Source organism: Megascapheus bottae, chromosome 14 (assembly GCF_031878675.1).
Source record: "Megascapheus bottae isolate mThoBot1 chromosome 14, mThoBot2.hap1, whole genome shotgun sequence".
Classification (NCBI taxonomy): domain Eukaryota; kingdom Metazoa; phylum Chordata; class Mammalia; order Rodentia; family Geomyidae; genus Megascapheus; species Megascapheus bottae.
The window spans coordinates 25,032,272-25,052,786 of record NC_143522.1 but is presented as its reverse complement, the minus strand read 5'-3'; the positions used below and the strand labels follow the sequence as shown (position 1 = coordinate 25,052,786).

At 42.9% G+C, this 20,515-nt stretch overlaps 1 protein-coding gene across 1 annotated transcript; it reads right to left on the bottom strand.

Moving 5' to 3' along the window:
• Positions 1–822: 822 nt before the first annotated feature.
• On the bottom strand, positions 823–20,444 carry Ubr7 (ubiquitin protein ligase E3 component n-recognin 7). Its single transcript, XM_090344741.1, has 11 exons — positions 20,215–20,444; positions 18,402–18,535; positions 17,306–17,366; positions 15,020–15,115; positions 13,663–13,716; positions 12,225–12,330; positions 9,474–9,682; positions 7,919–8,068; positions 6,285–6,447; positions 4,883–4,944; positions 823–2,937 (listed from the first exon to the last, which is right to left on the bottom strand). The coding sequence occupies exons 1-11, from the start codon at positions 20,362–20,364 to the stop codon at positions 2,845–2,847; spliced, it is 1,278 nt and encodes a 425-aa protein (XP_090200867.1). The 5' UTR covers positions 20,365–20,444; the 3' UTR covers positions 823–2,844.
• Between the last annotated feature and the right edge of the window lie 71 nt (positions 20,445–20,515).

Below are 20,515 nucleotides of genomic sequence, written 5' to 3'. Positions count from 1 at the left end.
TACCACCCTGTCACAGAACTGTGAAGCCAGAGGGTCTAGAAGATTCCCATAGACACTCTCTCAGTGGAGAAGCTTTCCAGCTTGGGTCCTTCCCCCCCCCCCCACTATGCTGCCTGCCCTGCCCACTGCCAATGGAACATCCTGGGGCCTCATACCCGACTCTGCTGCCTGCCCCTGCCTACCGCTGAGATATCCTGGGTCCTGGTGTTCACAGCTATAAAATACCCCAGTGGAGGATACTTGAGACTGTACAGTACTCAGCTGGTTGCTGGTGGGTCAATGTGCTTCCCCCCCCCCCTGTGGATTGTGGGGCTTGAACTCTGGCCTGGCACAGTCCCTGAGCTCTTGAGCTCAAGGCTGGCACTCTACCACTTGAGCCACAGTACCACTTCTAGTTTTCTGGTCAGTAGTTAAGAGATAAAAAGTCTCATGGACTTGTGTGCCTGGGCTGACTTTGAACCACGATTCTCAGCCTCCGAGTAGCTAGGATTACAGGAATGAACCACCAGCACCTGGTTTGTGCTCTCCTCTTTATGTAATAACCAGTGTACACCCATCAGGCATCTGGCACCAAGCACTGCAATACTGACCCAGAGAAGCCAATACCTGACCTCTCTGAATTGATGGCTTACTGGGAAGACACAAACATTAAGGAAATACACTCACAAGTATCATTACCAACCGGACTACGTGTTCTTCCAAACGAGAGTGATTATCAGGGCAGTGGCTTTGGGACTGGCTCCTGGAAAACCCCATCTTCAGCCTTCTGCCTGCAACAGGAGGCCATGCAGAGCCAACGTGACCAACAACCACAAAACCAACGATTCTGAATTGTTTTTATTTAGATTTTTACAGAAACCTGATTGGAGTTAAGTATGTAATTTAAGTCCAGTAACAGATGCTACAAAAAAAAAAAAAAAAAGTACACAGAATGCCAGAATTTCTTAAAAGCAACTAGGATCACATCTTTGTTTTGCATAAAACATGCATTAGTATCAACTGCCATATGTTGGCCGAAGAGAGCTTCTCTATAAGAAGAGACAGTCCAATACAGTAAGAAAACTAGTTGTGAATAGAATTTAGGAAAAAAAAAAAAAAAAAGGTTTTTCCGGTTAATGTGAAGAGCAGTACCTTTCCTGAAACAAGCCCCTGGCACTGGGTGATGCACACAGCTGTGCACACAGTAACACAGTGCCTCTGAGACGTGCTCCTGACCTGTCACAGAAGAAAGGAACTTACTGCAAGTTAAATCAGATATTTGGGAGATATGCGCTTGTAGGACACAATGATAAACTAGGAACAGTACAGCTCAAATCCTCAGACTTGGAAAAGCTCCCAAGCTGCCGATGCTGAGTTTTCAAGCTACCCTCTCCACAAGGCCAGTTCAGGCATCCAGTCAATCCTGCAGACAAAGACCTTTGCACTCCACACACATCCATCCTCACAAGGATCTGCAAGGAAGCTGAATGCCAAAAGCACAGCTGGTACCGTATCCTGGAGCCTTCATGGTACATCTTGTTTATCTTGACTGCTAGACAAAAAGGAATGTTCACACACAGAGCTTACTTTTAATTTCCTCAAAGTATGTCACGTAATGTCAGAAAAGACCCTGTTCCTCCATACAGAGCAACTTAGGGCTCTTTATGTATCAAAAAAATCTTTTCTACAGACTGAAGGGCCAACTGAAAGGCTTTCCTCTCAAATCAGGGTTCTGTGTGTCCCAGAAGGACCTTCGAAAGCTCTGTCATTAGAGAAGTGGTTGTGGACATGGCATAAATACACACACTCATCATTCATGCAGCCAAAGGCCTCACCTGGAATCTCTCCCTTAACCTGTCTCTTCCAAACCAGTCAAGTCACTGCCCTTACTGCAAGAAAGCCAAAGCAGTATATTTTGTCTTTAGTACACACTCAAGGGGAAAAGAATAACTTACTGGGGGGTTCTACTAACATTTTCATAACAAAGCAATATCAAAATAGGTCCAAATATAAAGTTATGAATATCCCTGATAACATAAGGAAATCCAGAGGACTTAGTAAACCACCAAGATTTCACAGGGGTAATGCCCGGTCATTTTCTAGGCAGCAGAAAAGGGACTGGTGTACTGGCATAACTCCCTCTCCTGGAAGCCCTGGGAGCATACAGTACTGAAATGCAAATATTTGAGTGCCAAGAGAATCATGAATGAATAGTTCACCTTAAATTTATCAGTAAAATTCAGAACAAGGGTTTGCTTCCTCCACCCCGTCACAGGTCAGTCTCCTTGCCTGTGACAGACATTTAGGACATGTCAGTCCTGGCTATTCTCGAGGCTGGCCCGGAGAAAGCATGTTTCAAGATCTAAGCCATGACCAAATCCCAGAAAGCAGGGGAGGGAGGCAGGCAGAGCAGGCCTGAGGAAGCATTAACCCAAGGCACCACAATCATGGGGTGAAGGGGACCTCTAGAGGTTCTGGCTTCTGCGAAGATGCTACAGAGGTTCGGGACGGTACAGCTCTGTGACAAAGTACACATATCCGGGAGTTAAAAAACAATCACTAGAAAAGAACCAACTGGCTTTCTCAGAACCAAATCAAACTTCTTAAAACTTATAATCCGAAAACCCTGGGTATCCTGGACAGGAAAGCTGAATGAAGTCTGTGGAATGAGTTGTGTTTAGTTGAGTTGTAAGTGGAATGCTGGCTGTGAGATCAGCATCAACTGGTGGCTACTGTAGTTACGGACAAGGAAGGGAGCTCATGGCCAGAGGACGGGAAGGGGACCGCGTATGAAACAGGCCTCGTGTATTCCTGGAACAGTAAGCGGCGTTTGCATTGGCCTGAGTGAGAGCATCACATTCCATTCTAGCTACAATAATACTGCATCCCATCCACTCGTCTTCTCTTTTTTGACTGAAATTCTTCAAAGAACTGTTGAATGTCCTCTCTCTTAACAACCTGCTGACGAAAAGCAAAATTAGGAAAGAACTACTTTACACAACAACAGTATAGGCCAGCACCCCACAAGATGCTAAGAATGACAGATGCTCCCCATCCCTAGAGGTGAGCTCCGGAGAAGCTCGATGTAAGTGGACACTGAGTGGCCAGAGTGGAAATCCACTGGCCACCCCTAGCTGAAGAACACGAGTGCGGCACAGCATCACGTGGAAGATGAAGGCCTCAGGAGGACATGACCTCCATGGCTCTGCTGCTCAACACCATGAAGGAGAACGGGACCTCTGACTGGGAGACAAACTCACAATCAGAAGTTTATTTCTACTGAGCGTATATACTGCCTTCACACCAGGATAGTGCTGGGAAAATCCTAAGCCCAATCATCCTAAGTCAGGACCGTGGGGGTCATGGGGCTTGAACTTGGCCCAGGCGCTGTCCCTGAGCTCTTCAGCTCAAGGCTACCAACATACCCTTGAGCCACTTCCCGTTTTGTAGAGATTAATTGGAGATAAGAGTCTCAGGTCTTTAGTGCCCAGGCTGGCTTTGAACCTTGATCATCCAGATCTCAGCCTCCTGAGCAGCTTGGATTACAGGCGTGAGCCACCATGCCCAGCTAGCACTGCTTGAGCTCAGGGCCTGCATACTATGTCTGAGCTTTTTTGCTCAAGGCTAGCACTCTTATAACTTAAGCTTTTGGCTTTTTTGTTAATTGGAGATAAGAGTCTCACAATGGGTGTGGCTCAAGAGGTAAAGTGCTCAGGCACAGAGTTCAAGTCCCTAGACTGACCAAAAAAAGTAAAAACTTTCCTGCCTGGGCTGGCTTCAAACTGCAAGTCACATCTCAGCTTCCTGATAGCACTGTTTTATTATGTGCTACAAGATCAATTTATCTTCTGTTTTATGGACTGAAGGATTTAGATCTTCATACAAAGGTATTTATTATTTTTTTTATTGTGCCAGTACTGGGGCTTGAACTCAGGGCCTATATACTATCCCTTAGCTTTTTTTCCCTCAAGATTGGCACTCTACTAATTGAGCCATATTTATATTAGTATTTAGGTTAAGCCAGGCACTAGTGGCTCACACCTGTAATCAGAGCTACTTAGGAGGCTGATATTTGCAAATAGTTCGTTATCTTCAATTAACCACCAAAAAGACAATAGAGCTGTGGCTTAAGTAGTATAGCATGTGCCTTGAACTGCCTAGGCCATGAATTCAATTCTGACATATAGTAGTGGCATCTGTGTATATGTATGCACATGCGCGCGCGCGCACACACACACAGAAATTTATGGTTGGTATGCATGACTTGGATTTGATTTGATTTGATTTTTTTCTTGCTTAGTCACTCCCACTCCATCTTTTGCTTTTGGTAAGTCCAAATCAGCAGAGTTGGTGTTCCTAATCCCTTACAATGGCCTTCTCAGCTACAGCTACTCCAGACCTGAGCCTTGCTCTTGCCCCTCATTCTTTCCAGCCTTCAGGGATTGATAAGAACCTCCAATATGTCCCTTGGTGTTTATCTGCCCCTTTCTGATCTCTCTTAGCCTGCCAATAGCCCTATAAATAGTTTCTGCATTAAACTTTCAAGTACTCAGCTCTGCTTGGTAATGCTCACTTGTAATCCTAGGATTTGAGCTGAGACAGGAAGATTAAGAGTTCAAGGACAGCAAAAGCAACACAGCAAAATGTGTCTCTAACTCCTCAAATCAATATAAAAGTTTCAAGTACTCCATTTTAAGTTGCAATCTTTTTTTTTTTATCACCAAAGGAAATAGTATTCAAAACAGAGGAGAGTGACTGAAGGCTATTTTGATTGGGATACATGTTATGTATGTAAATATCAAAATGAGATATACTTGTAAAATATATATGCTAATTAATCTTTTTTAAAAGTAAAAATTAAAAACATATAAGGCTATGATTAAAATTCTTTAACTCAACATACCGTGCCTTCATCAGCAAATCTCTTCAGATAGTCTTTCAGTTCAGTCTTCAAGTCATTATATTCTAAATCAAAACCACCAAAACATTTGAAGTGTTAGTTAAACCATGTGCTTTCAAAAACCATTTATCTGATGTTGACAGCTGAGTACTTAATAAAGTAAAATCTGTATTTGATCCCAACATCTTCCAACCTCTGGGCTTCCTTCATTTTGCTGAGACTTATCTTAACAACAAGAATAACAAAATGAAACAAAAAATAAACCCACAAAATACAGAAATACCCTTAAAGATAAGCAAGGATTTTTTATAAGTTTACCATTTTTCTGGATTTCAAGTACTTGTAGTAATCATCACAAATTAAGTGTAGAACTCATGTCCTCATTAGCAAACTATAGTAAATAACAAGGCATCTTGAGGTCTCCAGAAATCTCCCATATAGACCGGGAGTGGGACCTAGTGGTAGATTGCTTGCCTTGCATATACAAAGACCCAGGTTTGATTCCTCTATACCACATATACAGAAAAAGCTGGAAGTGGTGCTATGGCTCAACTGGTACAGTGCTAGCCTTAAGAATGCCCAAGGATAATGCCCAGGCCCTGAGTTCAAGCCCCAGGACTGAAAAAAAAAAAATCTCCCATATACCTGCCAATATAAAAATCTTTTCTCTAATAAAGATGAAAGGAATCAGAGTTAAATAAAAGAGTAGAAACAATTCCATCAATTCCATAAAAGGGACATAAAGATGGCATCCAAGTAGAAAATGGCAACTATAGAATGCTGATGTAACTTGAGCATCTTGCAGTTTGGAGAAAGCTTCCTTTCTAGTGAACCACTGAAGAACCACCTCACGAACTGTTGTTAAAAGATTGCCATTTTGGAGGCCGGGAGTTTGGCCTAGTGGTTGAGTGCTTGCCTAGCAGGCACGAAGACCCGGGTTCAATTCCTTGGTACCACTTATGTAGAAAAAAGCCAGAAGTGGTGCTGAGGCTCAAGTGGTAGAGCTCTATTCTTGAGAAACTCCAAGGACAGTGCTCAGGCCCTGAGCTCAAGCCCAGGACTGGCAAAAAAAAAAAAAAAAAGATTGCCATTTTTCTCAGAAAAGATGGCATAGAAAGCTCAATGAAAAATCCATGGAGGGATGGAAAAAAAAATCTTCATTCAAACATGTACCTTAATCAAAATAGTACATGTTGTGGTTTCTTAAATGAATGAAACTCCCAGTCCACAGAAGCTGAATATTCAACCATACTTAAATCAACCAACATTAGGTAAGGCTTACTGAACAATTCAAATTTTACTTCACATAGAATTAGAAAGAGTTTACTGACTTCTTTATACAATTTTTGACAAGTAAAGGAGACTTTGAAAAGTTTGTCAATTTTCACACACAAAAAGTAATTACCACAAATGAGTTCCACTTGCTGTACTCTGTTCATGCTATTAAGAGTGTCCATTAATGGGTCTCTTCTCTCAGTGGCCTGGTCACTCTTGCCTTTGTTTTCATAAGCCAAAACTGTGTCATACTCATCTGTCAGGAAGAGGACATCTAGGTCTCCATACATTTTCTTTAAAAAAAAAATTTAGTTCCCCATTAGAACTGTATATTATTTTCAGAAAATCAACTAAGATAATTATTTTTTCTAAATTAACACTTAGAAAAATTTGAGCCTATAAACACAAATTTGCTTGAAGGATTTATTTTTTTATTTTTAATTTTTTGCCAGTCCTGGGCTTGGGCTCAGGGCCTGAACACTGTTCTTGGGGTTTTTTTAAGGCTAGCATCTACCACTTGAGCCACAGCACCACTTCTGGCTTTTTTCTATGTATGTGGTACCTAAGAATTGAACCTGGGTCTTTGTGTATGAGAGGCAAGCACTCTTATCACTAGGCCAAACTCCTGGCCCACAATTTGTTTTTTTGCTCAATTCTTTTTTAACCATCTCCCAGCTTCCTAGTGGATGTCTACAAGCTTTATAAGATCTTTAATAACTACTGTTTGAAACCAGGTGCCAATGGCTCATACCTGTAATCCTAGCTACACAGGAGGCTGCCCAGACAAGAAAGTCTGTGAGACTCTTACCTCCAATTAGCCCCCAGAAAACAAGAAATGGCGCTGTGACTCAAGTAGTAGAGCAGTAGCCCTGAGCTGAAGAGCTCAGGGACAGTGCGCAGGCCCAGAGTTCAAGCCTCATGACCCACAAAATAAAACAAAATAAAAAACCTGACAACAGGGGGGTGGGTGATGGGGGGGGAGGGTAATGGTTACCAAGACATGTGAAAGGGTATCAATGTATGTGAATTAATGCACCTTCTATCTGGCAAATATCATGTAACCCTTTTATTAATTACAATAAAAAAAAAACAAAACCTGACAACAGGGACCAAGAGCATGGCCTAGTGGTAAGAGAGTACTTGCCTAGAATGCACAAAGCCCTGGGTTCAAATCCTCCTTACCACATCCACTGGTAAAGACCAGAAGTGGCCGGGCATGGTGACTCATGCCTATAATCCTAGTTATTCAGGAGGCTGAGATCTGAGGATTGCAGTTCAAAGCCAGCCCAGGCACTAGAGTCTGTGAGACTCTTATCTCTAATTAACCACTAGAAAACCAGAAATGGCACTGTGGCTCAAGGGGTAGGACCGTAGCCTTGAGCTGAAGAGCTCAGGGACAGCACCCAGGCTCAGAGTTCAAGTCCGATGACAGACCAAAAAAAGAAAGAAAAGGCCAGAAGTGACACTGTGGCTCAAGTGGCAGAGTGCTAGCCTTGAGAAAAACAGTGCTCAGGCCCTGAGTTCAAGCCCCAGGACTAGCAAATAAACCAACAAACAAATAAATACAAGCTTAGCACGGTGACTCACACCTATAATCCTAGCTACTCAGGAGGCTCAAAAAAAAAAAAAAAAAAAAAAAAAAAGAAGGAATTCATAAATCTGCTTAGTAGAAAAAACTGGAAAGTCCCTGCACTTTTCTATCAATTCCACATAGACCTTTTTTAATGTATATATACAAACATGAAACTTAAATATGATACTTACCATACAGCCTTGGCAGGTGCACAACTTGCTGCGCCAGTTTAGGGGCCAATAGGTGGCAGTGTCTTTCTTTACAAACTGCTTAGCTTTGAGCTCCTGAAATCTGCAGCCAGATGGTGATTCTGTCTTGAGGCTCTGATTCTTAAACACAGTCTGCAATAAAATTAAGCTATGAAGGGCTTTTTTTTGGTGGGTTATGGGGCTTGAACTCTGGGCCTAGGCGCTGTCTCAGAGCTATTCAGCTTAAGGTTACCATGCTACTCCTTGAGTCATGGCACCACTTCCAGTTTTCTAGTGGTTAATTAGAGATAAGAGTCTTATGGTCTTTAGTGCCCGGGCTGGCTTTGAACTGCAATCCTCAGATCTCAGCCTCCAAAACAGATAGGATTACAGGCATGAACCACAGTGCCCAGCTTAGAAGTTTTTATTGTCAGTCCTGGGGCTTATAGTCAGGCCCATCTCTGAGCTCTTTCCCTCAAGGCTAGCATTCTATCACTTGGAGCCAGGACATCACTTCCACTTCGTTTTCTGGGGATTAACTGGAAATAAGAGTCTCAGACTTTCCTACCTGGGCTGGCATTGAACTGTGATCCTCAGATCTCAGCCTCCTGCGTAGCTAGAATTACAGGTGTAAGTGAGCCAATGCCCAGCTTTTTTTTTTGCCAGTCTTGGGCTTGGGCTCAGGGCCTGAGCACTGTCCTTGGACTTTCTCAAGGCTAGAGCTCTACCCCTTGAGCCTCAGCACCACTTCCAGCTTTTTTCTGTGTATATGGTACCGAGGAATCGAACCTGGGTGTTTGTGCATGCTAGGCAAGCACTCTACCACTAGGCCAAACTCCCGGCCCAATGCCCAGCTTTTTGTTGTGGGACTTGAACTCTGGGCTTGGGCATTGTCGCTGAGATCTCAGTTCAAGGCTACCACCCTACTCCTTAAGCCACAGCGCCATTTCCCAGTGCCCAGCTTTGAAGGGACTAGTTTTTTTTTTTTTGCTGTTGTTTTTGGGGGTTTTTTTGCTGGTTCTGAGGGTCTGGGTATTGTCCTTGAGCTTTCTCAGGCTAGTGTTCTACCACCACTAGAGCCACCACACCACGTCTGGCTTTTTCTGTGTATGTGGTACTGAGGAATCTAATTCAGGGCTTCAGACATGCCAGGCAAGCCATGTATACTAGTCCAGTCTCAGCCCTTGGGGACTTCTTTAGGCAAAGACAATAGTGAAATCCAAAAATATAGAACTTATGGGATTAATATTATCCAAATATTTTTTGGGGGGGGTCATGGGCTTGAACTCGACCTGGGTGCTGTAAGGTTATAGCTCTACCCCTGGGCCTGGGCATTGTCCAAGAGTTCTTTAGTACAAGGCTACAGCCCTACCTTGAGCCAATCCTCACCTCCTATTTTCTAGAGGTTAATTGGAGATAAGAATCTCAGGTCCTTTTGTGCCTGGGCTGGCTTTGAACTTTGATTCATAGATCTCAGCCTCCTGAGTAGCTAGGATTACAGGGGGAGCCACTGTGCTGGCTTATTTTTTTTTTTTTTGACATGTGTTTCATATATTACCTGGAGACCAGATTCAGAACAAGAGCTTGTACAGGGTTCATTATTGTGCTCTGTTTTAACTTCCTTGACAGCATCCTTTCCATGTTCTGGAACATCACCTTTGAGGATAATATCTGGATGATCACCATTATCATGCTTGACAACTTCCTGATCACCTGCTCCATCAACATTCAGCACCAACCCATCATCCTCAGGAGATATTTTCATTACTGTGAATTCAATGAACACAAACACAAATATATAAATACTCACAGACTATCAGACAAAGAAATCATTTATTCTGATTTTAAAAGAATTTCTGAATCTAGAAAAGGAGAAGTCACCTTATTCACTGGAATAAGGAGCTAGGAAATATCAATACTTCTTTTTTTCCCCCAGTCCTGGCTTGAACTCAGGACCTGAGCACTGTCCTTGGGCTTCTCAAGACTAGAACTCGACCACTTGAGCCACAGCACCTATTCCAGCTTTTCCTATGTGTATGATACCTGAGAATCGAACCCGGTCTTTGTACAGGCTAGGCAAGCACTCTACCACTAGCCCAAACTCCCTGTCCTCCATAGTTCTTTAGGGTATTGTCTGCCTAGTCTAAAAAATTAAACTGTTCATTTATATTCATTACCACTTAGGCATGTAAAGAAGAGGCAGATAAGACTCAAAATGTGAAAAACAGATAAGATAATCAAGCCAGCACTGGCACCTCACAGAGAGAGAGAGAGAGAGAGAGAGAGAGAGAGAGAGAGACAGACAGACAGACAGACAGAGAGGATAATCAACAAGGAAAGGAAGGATGGAAAATAATGTGAAAGATGAAAGAGAGGGAAATGGTAAGGTATCGGGTAATGGCATTTCAAAATTAGTAACAAATGAAGCCATCTGCTGGTGAGGAAGGAAATGAAGAGAAAAGGGGAAAACCATTAGGAAAACCCAACAGGGACACGGGTGGTAGCTCGGGCCTGTATGTAATCCTAGGTACTCAGGAGGCTGAGATCTGAAGATCAAGGCTCAAAGCCAGCCTGGGCACTAAAGTCCGTGAACTTCTTATCTCCAAGTAACTACTAGAAAATAGAAAGTGAGGCTGAGGATCAAGGGGCAGGGCGGCAGCCTTGAGCTGAAGAGCTCAAGGACAGCACCCAAGCCGAGTTCAAACCCCATGACCCAAAAGAGAGAGAGAGAGAGAGAGAGGTGGGGGTGGAGGGAGGGAGGGAGGGAGAGGGAAAAGAAAAAAGAAAACTCTACAGGGTTAGGTGCCAGTGTCTTGCCCCTATAATCATAGATACTCAGGAGGCTGAGATCTGAAAACTGAATCTGGAAACCAGCCAGGGCAGGAAAGGCCATGAAATTCTTATCTCTAAGAAATTACTCAGAAAAAGGTGGAAGTAGCAATGTGGCTCAAGGGGTGAGCGCTAACCTTGAGCACAAAGAAGTGTCAGGCCCTGAATTCAAGCCCCAGGAACTGCAAGAAAGAGGGAAAGGGAGAAAAAGAGAAGAAAAGAAGGAAGGAGGAAGGAAGGAAGGAAGGAAGGAAGGAAGGAAGGAAGGAAGGAAGGAAGGAAGGAAGGAAGGAAGAGAGGGAGGGAGGGAGGGAGGGAGGGAGGGAGGGAGGGAGGGAGGGAGGGAGGGAGGGAGGGAAGGAGGGAAGGAGGGAAGGAGGGAAAGAAAATGAACTCTCTACCAGACTAATGTAACTTAACTATCGCCTAGCTATTCTGGAGGCTGAGATCTGAGAATCATAGTTGAAAGTCAGCCTAGGACTCTTGTCTTCTGTTGGGAGCCAGAGTGGAATCAAACTGTACCTTGATTTGCATCAGACAATGGCTTTATTGTCTTATTGTTTTCTGGCCTCATTCTGTTTAAATGACCTGAGATTTACCATATGAATGTAACACCTGGAAGTTCCCTGGGTCTCAAGAAGGGAAGAAGCTGGAGTGGAAAATAAATGCAGCAGTCTTTACCTGGACTGCAGACATCCCGGACCCGGTGTGTCTGTCTCTCTTCTATTTCTTCCTAGTCCTTGCCCCTATTTCAGGAACCCCAATCTGCGAACCCTGGTTTGCTGCCGGCTGGCCCCGGCAGTCTTCAATTAATCACCAAAAAAAACACCAAAAGTGGAGCTGTAGTTCAAGTGGTAGAGCACTAACCTCGAGGGGGAAAGAAAGAAAAGGCAACAGTGCCCAGGCTCTGAGTTCAAGCCCCAGAACCTTTGTTTCCGCTTGGTATCTATGGCTATGCCTATTCTAAGCAGACTCTTATATTTATTTATTTATTCATTTATTCATTCATTCATTTATTTATTTATTTATTTATTTGTGGGTCACAGGGCTTAAACTCGGCCTGGGTGCTGTCCCTGAAGTCTTCAGCCCAAGGCTACCAACATACCTTTCAGACAAGTCCCACTTCTCCTTTTCTACACGTTATTTGGAGATAAGAGTCTCAGGTTCTTTTGTGCCAGGGTTGGCTTTGAGCCTTGATCCTCAGATCTCAGCCTCCTGAGTAGCTAGGATGACAAGCGTGAGCCACTGCACCTGGCCCAAGCAGAGACTCATCTTCAATTAGCTAACAAAAAGCAGGACATGGACATATATTTCAAGGTGGGTTGGGAACTTGGCTTCAGGTGGTCTGTCTAGCAAGTATGAATCCCTAAGTTCAAAACCTCAGTACTGCCAAAGAGAAATGTTATTAAACACTCTAGATTGAACATACACATTTCCTAAGCACAAGTTTATGTCATGCCAATTTCACAGAAGTACCTACCTGCCAACTGTGCTGCGTAGGCCCACAAGAAAGAACATCGTTTCATACAGCCCTGGCACACCATCTCCTGGAAATCCCCACTCTCAGGGGGAACGGCACCAAGATGCTGCAAATATAGAAAAAAGCTTTATAAGCTAGCTGGGTGTGGCAGCTCGAGCCTGTATTCCTCGATGCAAAGGAGGCTGAGACCTGAGGATCGTGGTTCAAATCCAGTCCTGGCACTAAAGACCATGAGACTCTTATCTCCAATTAACCATTAGAAAGCTGGAAGTGGCACTGTAGTTTAAGGGGTAGGGTGGTAACCTTGAGCTGAAGAGCTCAGGGACAGCACCCAGGCCCAGAGTTTAAATCCCATGACTGACAAAAGAAAACAACAAAAAATCTTTCTGTAATCTTTAAGAGGGTTAAAATGTCCTTTTTTTTTCTTTTTGTGCAACTCCTAGGGCTTGAACTCAAGGTTTAGGCACTGTCCTTGGGCATTCCTCAGGGTAGGGCTCTACCACTTGAGCCACAGCACCAATTCTAGCTTTTTCTGTATGGGATACCTAGGAACTGAATCCAGGGTTTCATGCATGTTAGGCAAACATTCTACCTAGGCCACGCTCCTTGCCCATGCCCATTGTTTTTTAAACACTGTAAAAGTACACTACTTAGTTTATTTAAGTACACTATTTTTAAAAGTACACTATTTACACTGTTTGGGGTTTTTTTTGGTCAGTTGAAGAACATGAACTCTAGGCCTGGGCACTGTCCCTGAGCACATCAGCTCAAGGCTACTGCCCTACCCCTTGAGTCACAGTGCCACTGTGGTTTTCTGGAAGTTAATTGGAGATAAGAATCTCATGGACTTTAGTGGCTGGGCTGGCTTGGAACTATGATCCTCAGATCTCAGACTCCTGAGTAGCTAGGATTACAGACTTTTTTTGGGGGGGGAGGGGGTGGGTCATGGAGCTTAAACTCTGGGCTTGGACACTGTTCCTGAGCTCTTCAGCTCAAGACTACCGCCCTACCCCTGGAGCTACAGCCCTACTTCCAGTTTTCCACTGATTAATTGGGGGTAAGAGTCTCACGTTCTGTAGAGCCCCAGATGGCGATGAACCAAGATCCTCAGATCTCAGCCTCCTGAGTAGCTAGGATTACAGGTGTGAGCCACTGTGCCCGGCTCAGGCTTCTTCAAATCATTTACTTTACTGTTATTATAAAGGTGATATACTGAGGGATTACATTACATGAGTCAGGTAATGCATACAATTCCTTTCTTATGGCGTCTTCCCTTTTCTCACTCTCTCCCAGCATAGTTTATTTCTTTCTTATGGTGTCTTCCCTTTTCTCACTATCCCCGAGCATAGTTTATTTTTATAAGAGTAATTGTATCAAAAGGAAAGGAACCTTTGTCTTTCTGTGTAGAAAAAGCTTTAGTGGAAAACATTTTCCTTACCCTTCCATGGAACCAGTCTTCACAGACTATACATTGAATCATCTCATCAGGAACCTAACACAGAAAAAATGTGGTATGTTAATGACTATTTTGAATTTGGGGACATAGAAATAAATTTGATACAAAATAATTACCTATCAACCTTGAGACCCCTAATGTAACCATGTAACAGTCAAAAGGACAAAGAAGTTTACATGAACAGGTGTACAAGCATATCTTTCATATCTATTAATTAGTATCTGATTGACCTAAAACTTTAAGGCATTTGGGACTTTGAATCATAGCACGCTACCAAGCAAGGTGAAAAGCAAATGTTATAAACAGTCTCTTAATGGGATACAAACCATGATCCTTGGATTTCAATCTCCTGAGCTGCTAGGATTACAGACAGACCTGAGGCACCAACTCCATAGAAGTTTTGCTTTTGTTTTGTTTTTTGAAATTGACCCTTTATTTCATTCTCCACTAGTCCCTGTATTTTTTTTGTGGGTCATGGGGCCTCAGCTTGGCCTGGGCACTATCCCTGAGCTTTTCAGCTCAAGGCTACTGCCCTACCCTTGAGCCAAGTCCCACTTCCGGTTTTCTACAAGTTAATTGGAGTCTCAGGTCCTTTAGTGACTAGGCTGGCTTTGAAACCTTGATCCTCAGTTCTCAGCCTCCTGACTAGCTAGAATTACAGGCGCGAGCCACCTGTGCCCGACTTCCCTGCACTTCTAAAACAATTTACAGACACTGTTTTCACATATGCAAATAAATTTTTACCATACCCATCCTCATTCACCTTTTGTTTTTTGTTCATCTTTCCCTAAGAGGACTTATTTTAACCCAGCACTGATGTCTTGCACTTGTAATCCTAGTTACTCAGGAGGCTGAGATCTGAGGATCAAGGTTTAAAGCCAGCTTGGGCAAGAAAGTCTATGAGACTCTTATCTCCAATTAACCACCAAAAAGTCAGAAGTGGCGGTGTGGTCCAAAGTGGTAGAGTGCTGGCCTACTACCACTTTAATTAAGATATTCTTTTAGAAGCTCCTTGAATTTTAGTTACATCTTGTTAAGCCACATCCTTTTGCAGACTGTGAACTTGAGCTCAGCCAGTGTGAGTAGAGAGGCAGGGCCTGCTGGGTTAGGTGATAAAACAGGGTGCAGCCTACCAGCTATTTATGTTTGCTTGCCAGATACTGGGCCAATAGTGTACCTGTCTGCAGAGGAAAAGTTTGTCTTGCTAAGTTCCTTTAGAGTTGGTATCTTTGTTCCTATGAGATCCTCCAATATCCTGAGTTATTTCTACCAGATATGACAAGAGGCTGAAGAGGCAAGAGATGATGTAGTCATAGATTTTAACCTCTAAATCTCTTACCTCATCTTCAGGATCTGGGTAAGGTCTCTTGCAAATGCAGTACAGTCCAAAAAAGTTGTCATTGTACTTATTACCAGAATTTACCTTTGCTTTGTCCTGAAAGATAATAAATTTAGCATATACCATGGTCTAGTTCTCAGTATAATTTCATAAATCATTTAATAAATAAATGCATGTAATAAATCTTTGTACTAAATATTTCCTACACTTAGTCTTTAATTTTTGAGTCTGAAGAAATAAAATTCATTCCTAGTAGAGACATAATTTTTCCAAGAATCAGGGGAAAATAGTATTTATTTTCTTCATTTTCTTTATAGCAATTAGGGGACGTTAAACATATACAATATATACACGCATATATGTATACATACATGTATGTATGCACACAAATATGTATACACATACAACCCATGAGAACTTACATTGGTTGCAATGTTAAGGCTTTATTTATGCCTGGCTCTTGGTAAAGACTCTCAAGTTGGGGTGGGGGAGTGAAAGAAATCATCTAAAACTAATTGTCAAATGAGGGGGAACCATGACAACTTTAGCAATCATGATCAAACACTGTGACATTCCTTACTATTATTTCACTAAAATCATACAAGCATAGCTATTATTAGCCACAATGCAGAGAACAACTTCTGTTTATCTAGCCAACAATGATTTTATTTATCATTTTATTTATCTTATTTTAAAAGTTGTGCTGGCTATTTACCATAGCAAAGATATGGAACCAAGCCAGATGTCCCTCAGTTGAAGATTGGATCAACAAGATGTGGTATTTATACACAATGGAATTCTATGCTGCCATCAGAAAGAACGACATTGCCTCATTGAGAAGTAAATGGAAAGACTTGGGAAAAAAATCATATTAAGTGAAAGTAAGCCAGAACCAAAGGAACATAGGCTCAATGGTTTCCCTCATTTGTAATAATTAGTAGAAACCTTGGTCTCTCCTAGCAGAGGTTTACAAGAGGGCAAAACCTAGATACATAAGGCCATATAGGATGAGGCTAAATGAAAGGACCTCCAGGATTTAGAAACAAGAGCCATATAATGTGTGATTGTTGTTCTTAACGTACTATGTTATTTCTCATCTCTTTTGTTGTCCCTTGGTTATCTCATATTGTTACAGTAATATTACCTTGTTATCTGGTATATGTTTATTTGAAATAGGATAGGGAAGGGGAAAAAAGATGAGGGAAGGGGTGGAGAGGGAAAGGGGACAAAAAACATGAGAAGGGGTATCAATGTTTGTGAAGTAATGCACCTTCTATCTGGCGAATATAATGTAACCCTTCTATTAATTACAATAAAAATATTAAAAAAAAAAAAAAGTCGTGCTGGGTGCTGGTGGCTCATGCCTGTAATCCTATCTACTCAGGAGGCTAAGAATTGAGGATCTCTGTTCAAAGCCAGCCTGCGGCATGAAACTCTTATCTCCAATTGACCACTCAAAATCTAGAAGTGGCACTGTGGATCAAGTGGTAGCCTTGAGCATAAAGAAGCACTCAGGGACAGCACTGAGGCCCCGAGTTGCAGCCCAACAACCACCACCACCAACAACAAAAGCCATATTGTTTGTTCTAAAAATTTCACAGCATAAGCACAGGCTCACATCTAGTTACTAAGGAGGCTGAGATCTGAGGATTGCAGTTTAAAGAAGCCCAGGCAGGAAATCTATGACACTCTTACTTCCAACTAAAAATATGTTTAAAAAAGCTATAAGTGGTAAAGTGTTTAGCCCTGAGCACAAAAGCTCAGGGTCAGTGCCTAGGACCTGAGTACAGTGCCCAGGACTGGCACAAGAAAAAATAAAACAAAACCAACCAAACAAACAAACAAAAACCCTGCGTCCCTTTAAAGAGATTTTCATTGGGCCAGGAGTGTGGCCTAGTAGTAGAGTGCTTGTCTAGCATACATAGGCCTTAGGTTCGATTCCCTGATACCACATATACAGAAAAAGCCAGAAATGGTGCGGTGGCTCAAATGGAAGAGCACTAGCCTTAAGAAAGTCTAAGTACAATGCCCAGGCTCTGAGTTGAAGCTCCAGGATTGGCAAAAAAAAAAAAGAGTATTTCCCTAACAACTTTCTTATTAACAACGTATGTTATATCCTCTGTTCAAGTTGGGTTATCTAGTTTTTCTAAGAGTAAAAAATGAAATACCCATCTGCAAAGAGTAAGAAAAAGAATTTCCTTTTTGAAAAACATTTGGTTTTACCTACTTCAATAAATACCAATCTCAGCTCCTTTCAATGTATTTGTAGCTACAATGACTACTTACAGGAAATAATTTGCATTCCAGATTTTTAAACTTGTTGTTTCCACAATCACAACGAAAATTTCTAAAACAAGAAATAAAAGAGTGTCAATTTTCTTTTAATGAGGTACTTTTTCTCTTTCTTGCAGTTCTTAAGTTTGAACTCAGGACCTCTCACTTGCTAGGCTAGGCTGGCACTCTCCCACTTGAATACTGTTTCCAGGCTAGATTTATTTTCTTATTATTTGGTTTTTTGCTTTGTTTTGTTTTTTTTTTTTTTTGCCAGTTGTGGAGTTAGAACTCAGGCAGGGTCTGGAAGCTGTCCCTGAGTTCTTTTGCTTAAGGCTACTATGCTACCACATTGAGCCATAGTTCTGCTTCCCACTTTCTGGTAATTAATTGAAGATAAGGATCTCTTGGACTTTCCTGCTCAGGCTGGTTTTGAACTGTGATCCTGAGATCTTAGCTGCCCAAGTAGCTAGGATTATAATCATGAGCCACCACCAGTGTGTTGAGGTATGTCTTTAAACTTGAAACATGCCTCTTCCCTTTGACTCATTTCTAGGATTTAGAGTGGATTTTATTGCCATTTATGTATCTGATTTGTGATTTCCCCAAGCCTATAACAATGAGAGATGTTACAATTTGGAAAATTAATATAAAGACAAGTGTTTGTACTACTCACACAATTAAAATAATGTAGAGAAAGAATAAGTTGAGTTTTTACATAATTAATTTAAAAAGGTTCTACGGAGAAAAAAATCCTTTTATTTATATTATACAATTATATTAAATATTATTAGCATACAACTAATAATATTTGCTTTTAAAAAGCAAAATTAAGTATGGTCTAGTGGTAGAGTGCTTGCTTAGAATGCGGAAGCCCTGGGTTCAATTCCTGAGTACCATATAAACAGAAAAAGGTAAAAGAGGCCCTGTGGGTCAAGAGGTAAGAGTGCAGCCTTGAGCACAGAGAAATTCAGGGACAGAGCCCAGGGACAAAGCACAGGCCCTGAGGTCAAACACCAGGACCAGTAAAAACAAAGAAACAAAAAACCCCACAAGATTAAATTGGGAAAGAATCTAAACATTTAGTAAACACCAGCAACAACCTATTTACCTTTTTGTGTATAGTTCAAACAGTTTATGACTTCCATGGCATTCATAACTACAAGCCAGACAAATTCCTGCTGGTTCTTCTCCCTCTGGGGTGCAGGTACTACAGGCATATAAAGCTTGTCTCTTTACTGAGCCCTGAAAGCCCCACAGCAGAAGGAAACAAATTAATGAAAAAGTCATTTAGTATCAATACTAAGATCCCCAAAATAATTAAAATCAAATTTTCTGATCAAGAACTTCCTGTAATAAACTTTAAGACTACTTTAAATGTTCAAACCGAAGGACTGGGAGTTTGGCCTAGTGGTAGAGTGCTTGCCTAGCATGCACAAAGACCTGGGTTCGATTTCTCAGTACTACATACATAGAAAAAAGCTGGAATTGGTGCTATAGCTCAAGTGGTAGAGCTCGGAGCCTTGAAAAGGCCCAAGGACAGTGCTCATGTCCTGAGTTCAACCCCAAGGATGTGCACAAAAAAAGTTTATACAGGGACTGGGAATGTGGCTTAGTGGTACAGAGTGCTTGCCTAGCATGCATGAGGCCCTAGGTTCAATTCCTCAATGTCAAACAGAATAGGCCAAGAGTGGCACGGTGACTCAAGTGGTAGAATTCCAGCCACAAGCAAAAGAAGCTCAAAGACAGTGTCCAGACCCTGAGTTCAAGTCCCAGGGCAGGCAAAAAAAAAAAAACAAAACCCATATATAACACAATTCACAATTGTATGTTTACTACTGCATGTTTAGTATCTATCAATACTAATGCTTGTTTTTTTTTCCTTTTCTTTTTTTTTTGGCCAGTCCTGGGGCTTGAACTTAGTACCAGGGCATTGTCCTTGATTTTTCTCTTAGAGCCAGAGCACCACCAGCCTTTTCTGTGTATGTGATATCAAGGAATTGAACCCAGGGGTATATGCATGCTAGGCAAGCACTATACCACTAGACATCACTCCTGGCCTTAATACTTGTTTTCATTTTTTTTTTTTTAAAGTGATAGTAAGTTTGCCAGGCCCTGGTGGTTCAAGTCTGTAAACCTGTTTACTGGAGACCTGAGAACAGCTGCTTGAAGCCAGCTCTAGCAGACTCATCTCCAATTAACCAGCAAAAAACTGAAAATGGAGCTGAGCTCAAATGGCAGAGCTCCAGCCTTGAGTAAGAAAGTCAAGCCAGGGTGTGAAACCCTGATTTCAAGTCCCAGTATCACTCACACACTCACACCACACTAAGTTTTAATTCGTGTGTCACTTGTGAATAAATTGCCACTGTCTTAATTTTACTCTTTTCTGGTCTGTTTAATCATTATTATTACTACTTCCGTCGCTACCACACAATAGCTTCAAGTTTCACCCCACGCTCCGCCTTGTTCCACTTTACGCAGGGGCCTAAGTAACTGGCTTTCTCCTCCCAATTTGTATTCCCTGTTAGTTTCACCCTGTCCGCCCTTCTCAATTACAGTAAGACGAGTCACTACGACTCCATCATCCCCTCCCACCCCAAACATTTGCACACAGCATCTCCCAAAGGCCGAACGGGTCCTCGCCTCCCCTTCCACCCGGGTTCTGGTTCCACTCCATTTCCGGGGAGGGGAGGGTCACGGGGCAGCGGGACACAGTGCGGGATGGCTTGGGGGGCGGGGGAGCACTAGCTAGCAGGCAAACTTAAGTTATTACAGGACGGAGGAGGGAAGCCCCTGCGGGACACAGGCGGAGGGAGGGGGCGCGGGAAGTCTACGACGAGGGGTAGCCCGGGGGCGGCCCAGGTGGGACGCCCACAGCAGGTGGGGACCCGGACGGACGAGGGAGGCCCGGGCCGCGCGCCCACCTGCGAGTAGGAGCACCTCTCCGAGTCGCTTCCGCCCAGGACAGCGCACGCCTCGTTCTCCAGCTCCTCGTCCTCCTCCAGTACGTCCACTAACGATACCACGGGCTCCAGCTCTGACGGACGCCCAGCGAGGTCCTCCGCTCCGGCCATGCTCAACTGTCACCCGCCGCAACCTACCACCACTCCAGCGGAGGCGGGAAAAGCGGCCGCGAGGGGCGTGGCGGAGAAGGCGGGGCCTCCGAGCCAGGAACCAATCGTAAAGAAGGAACGCAAAGGAAGAAGGAGGAGCGACAACCGACGA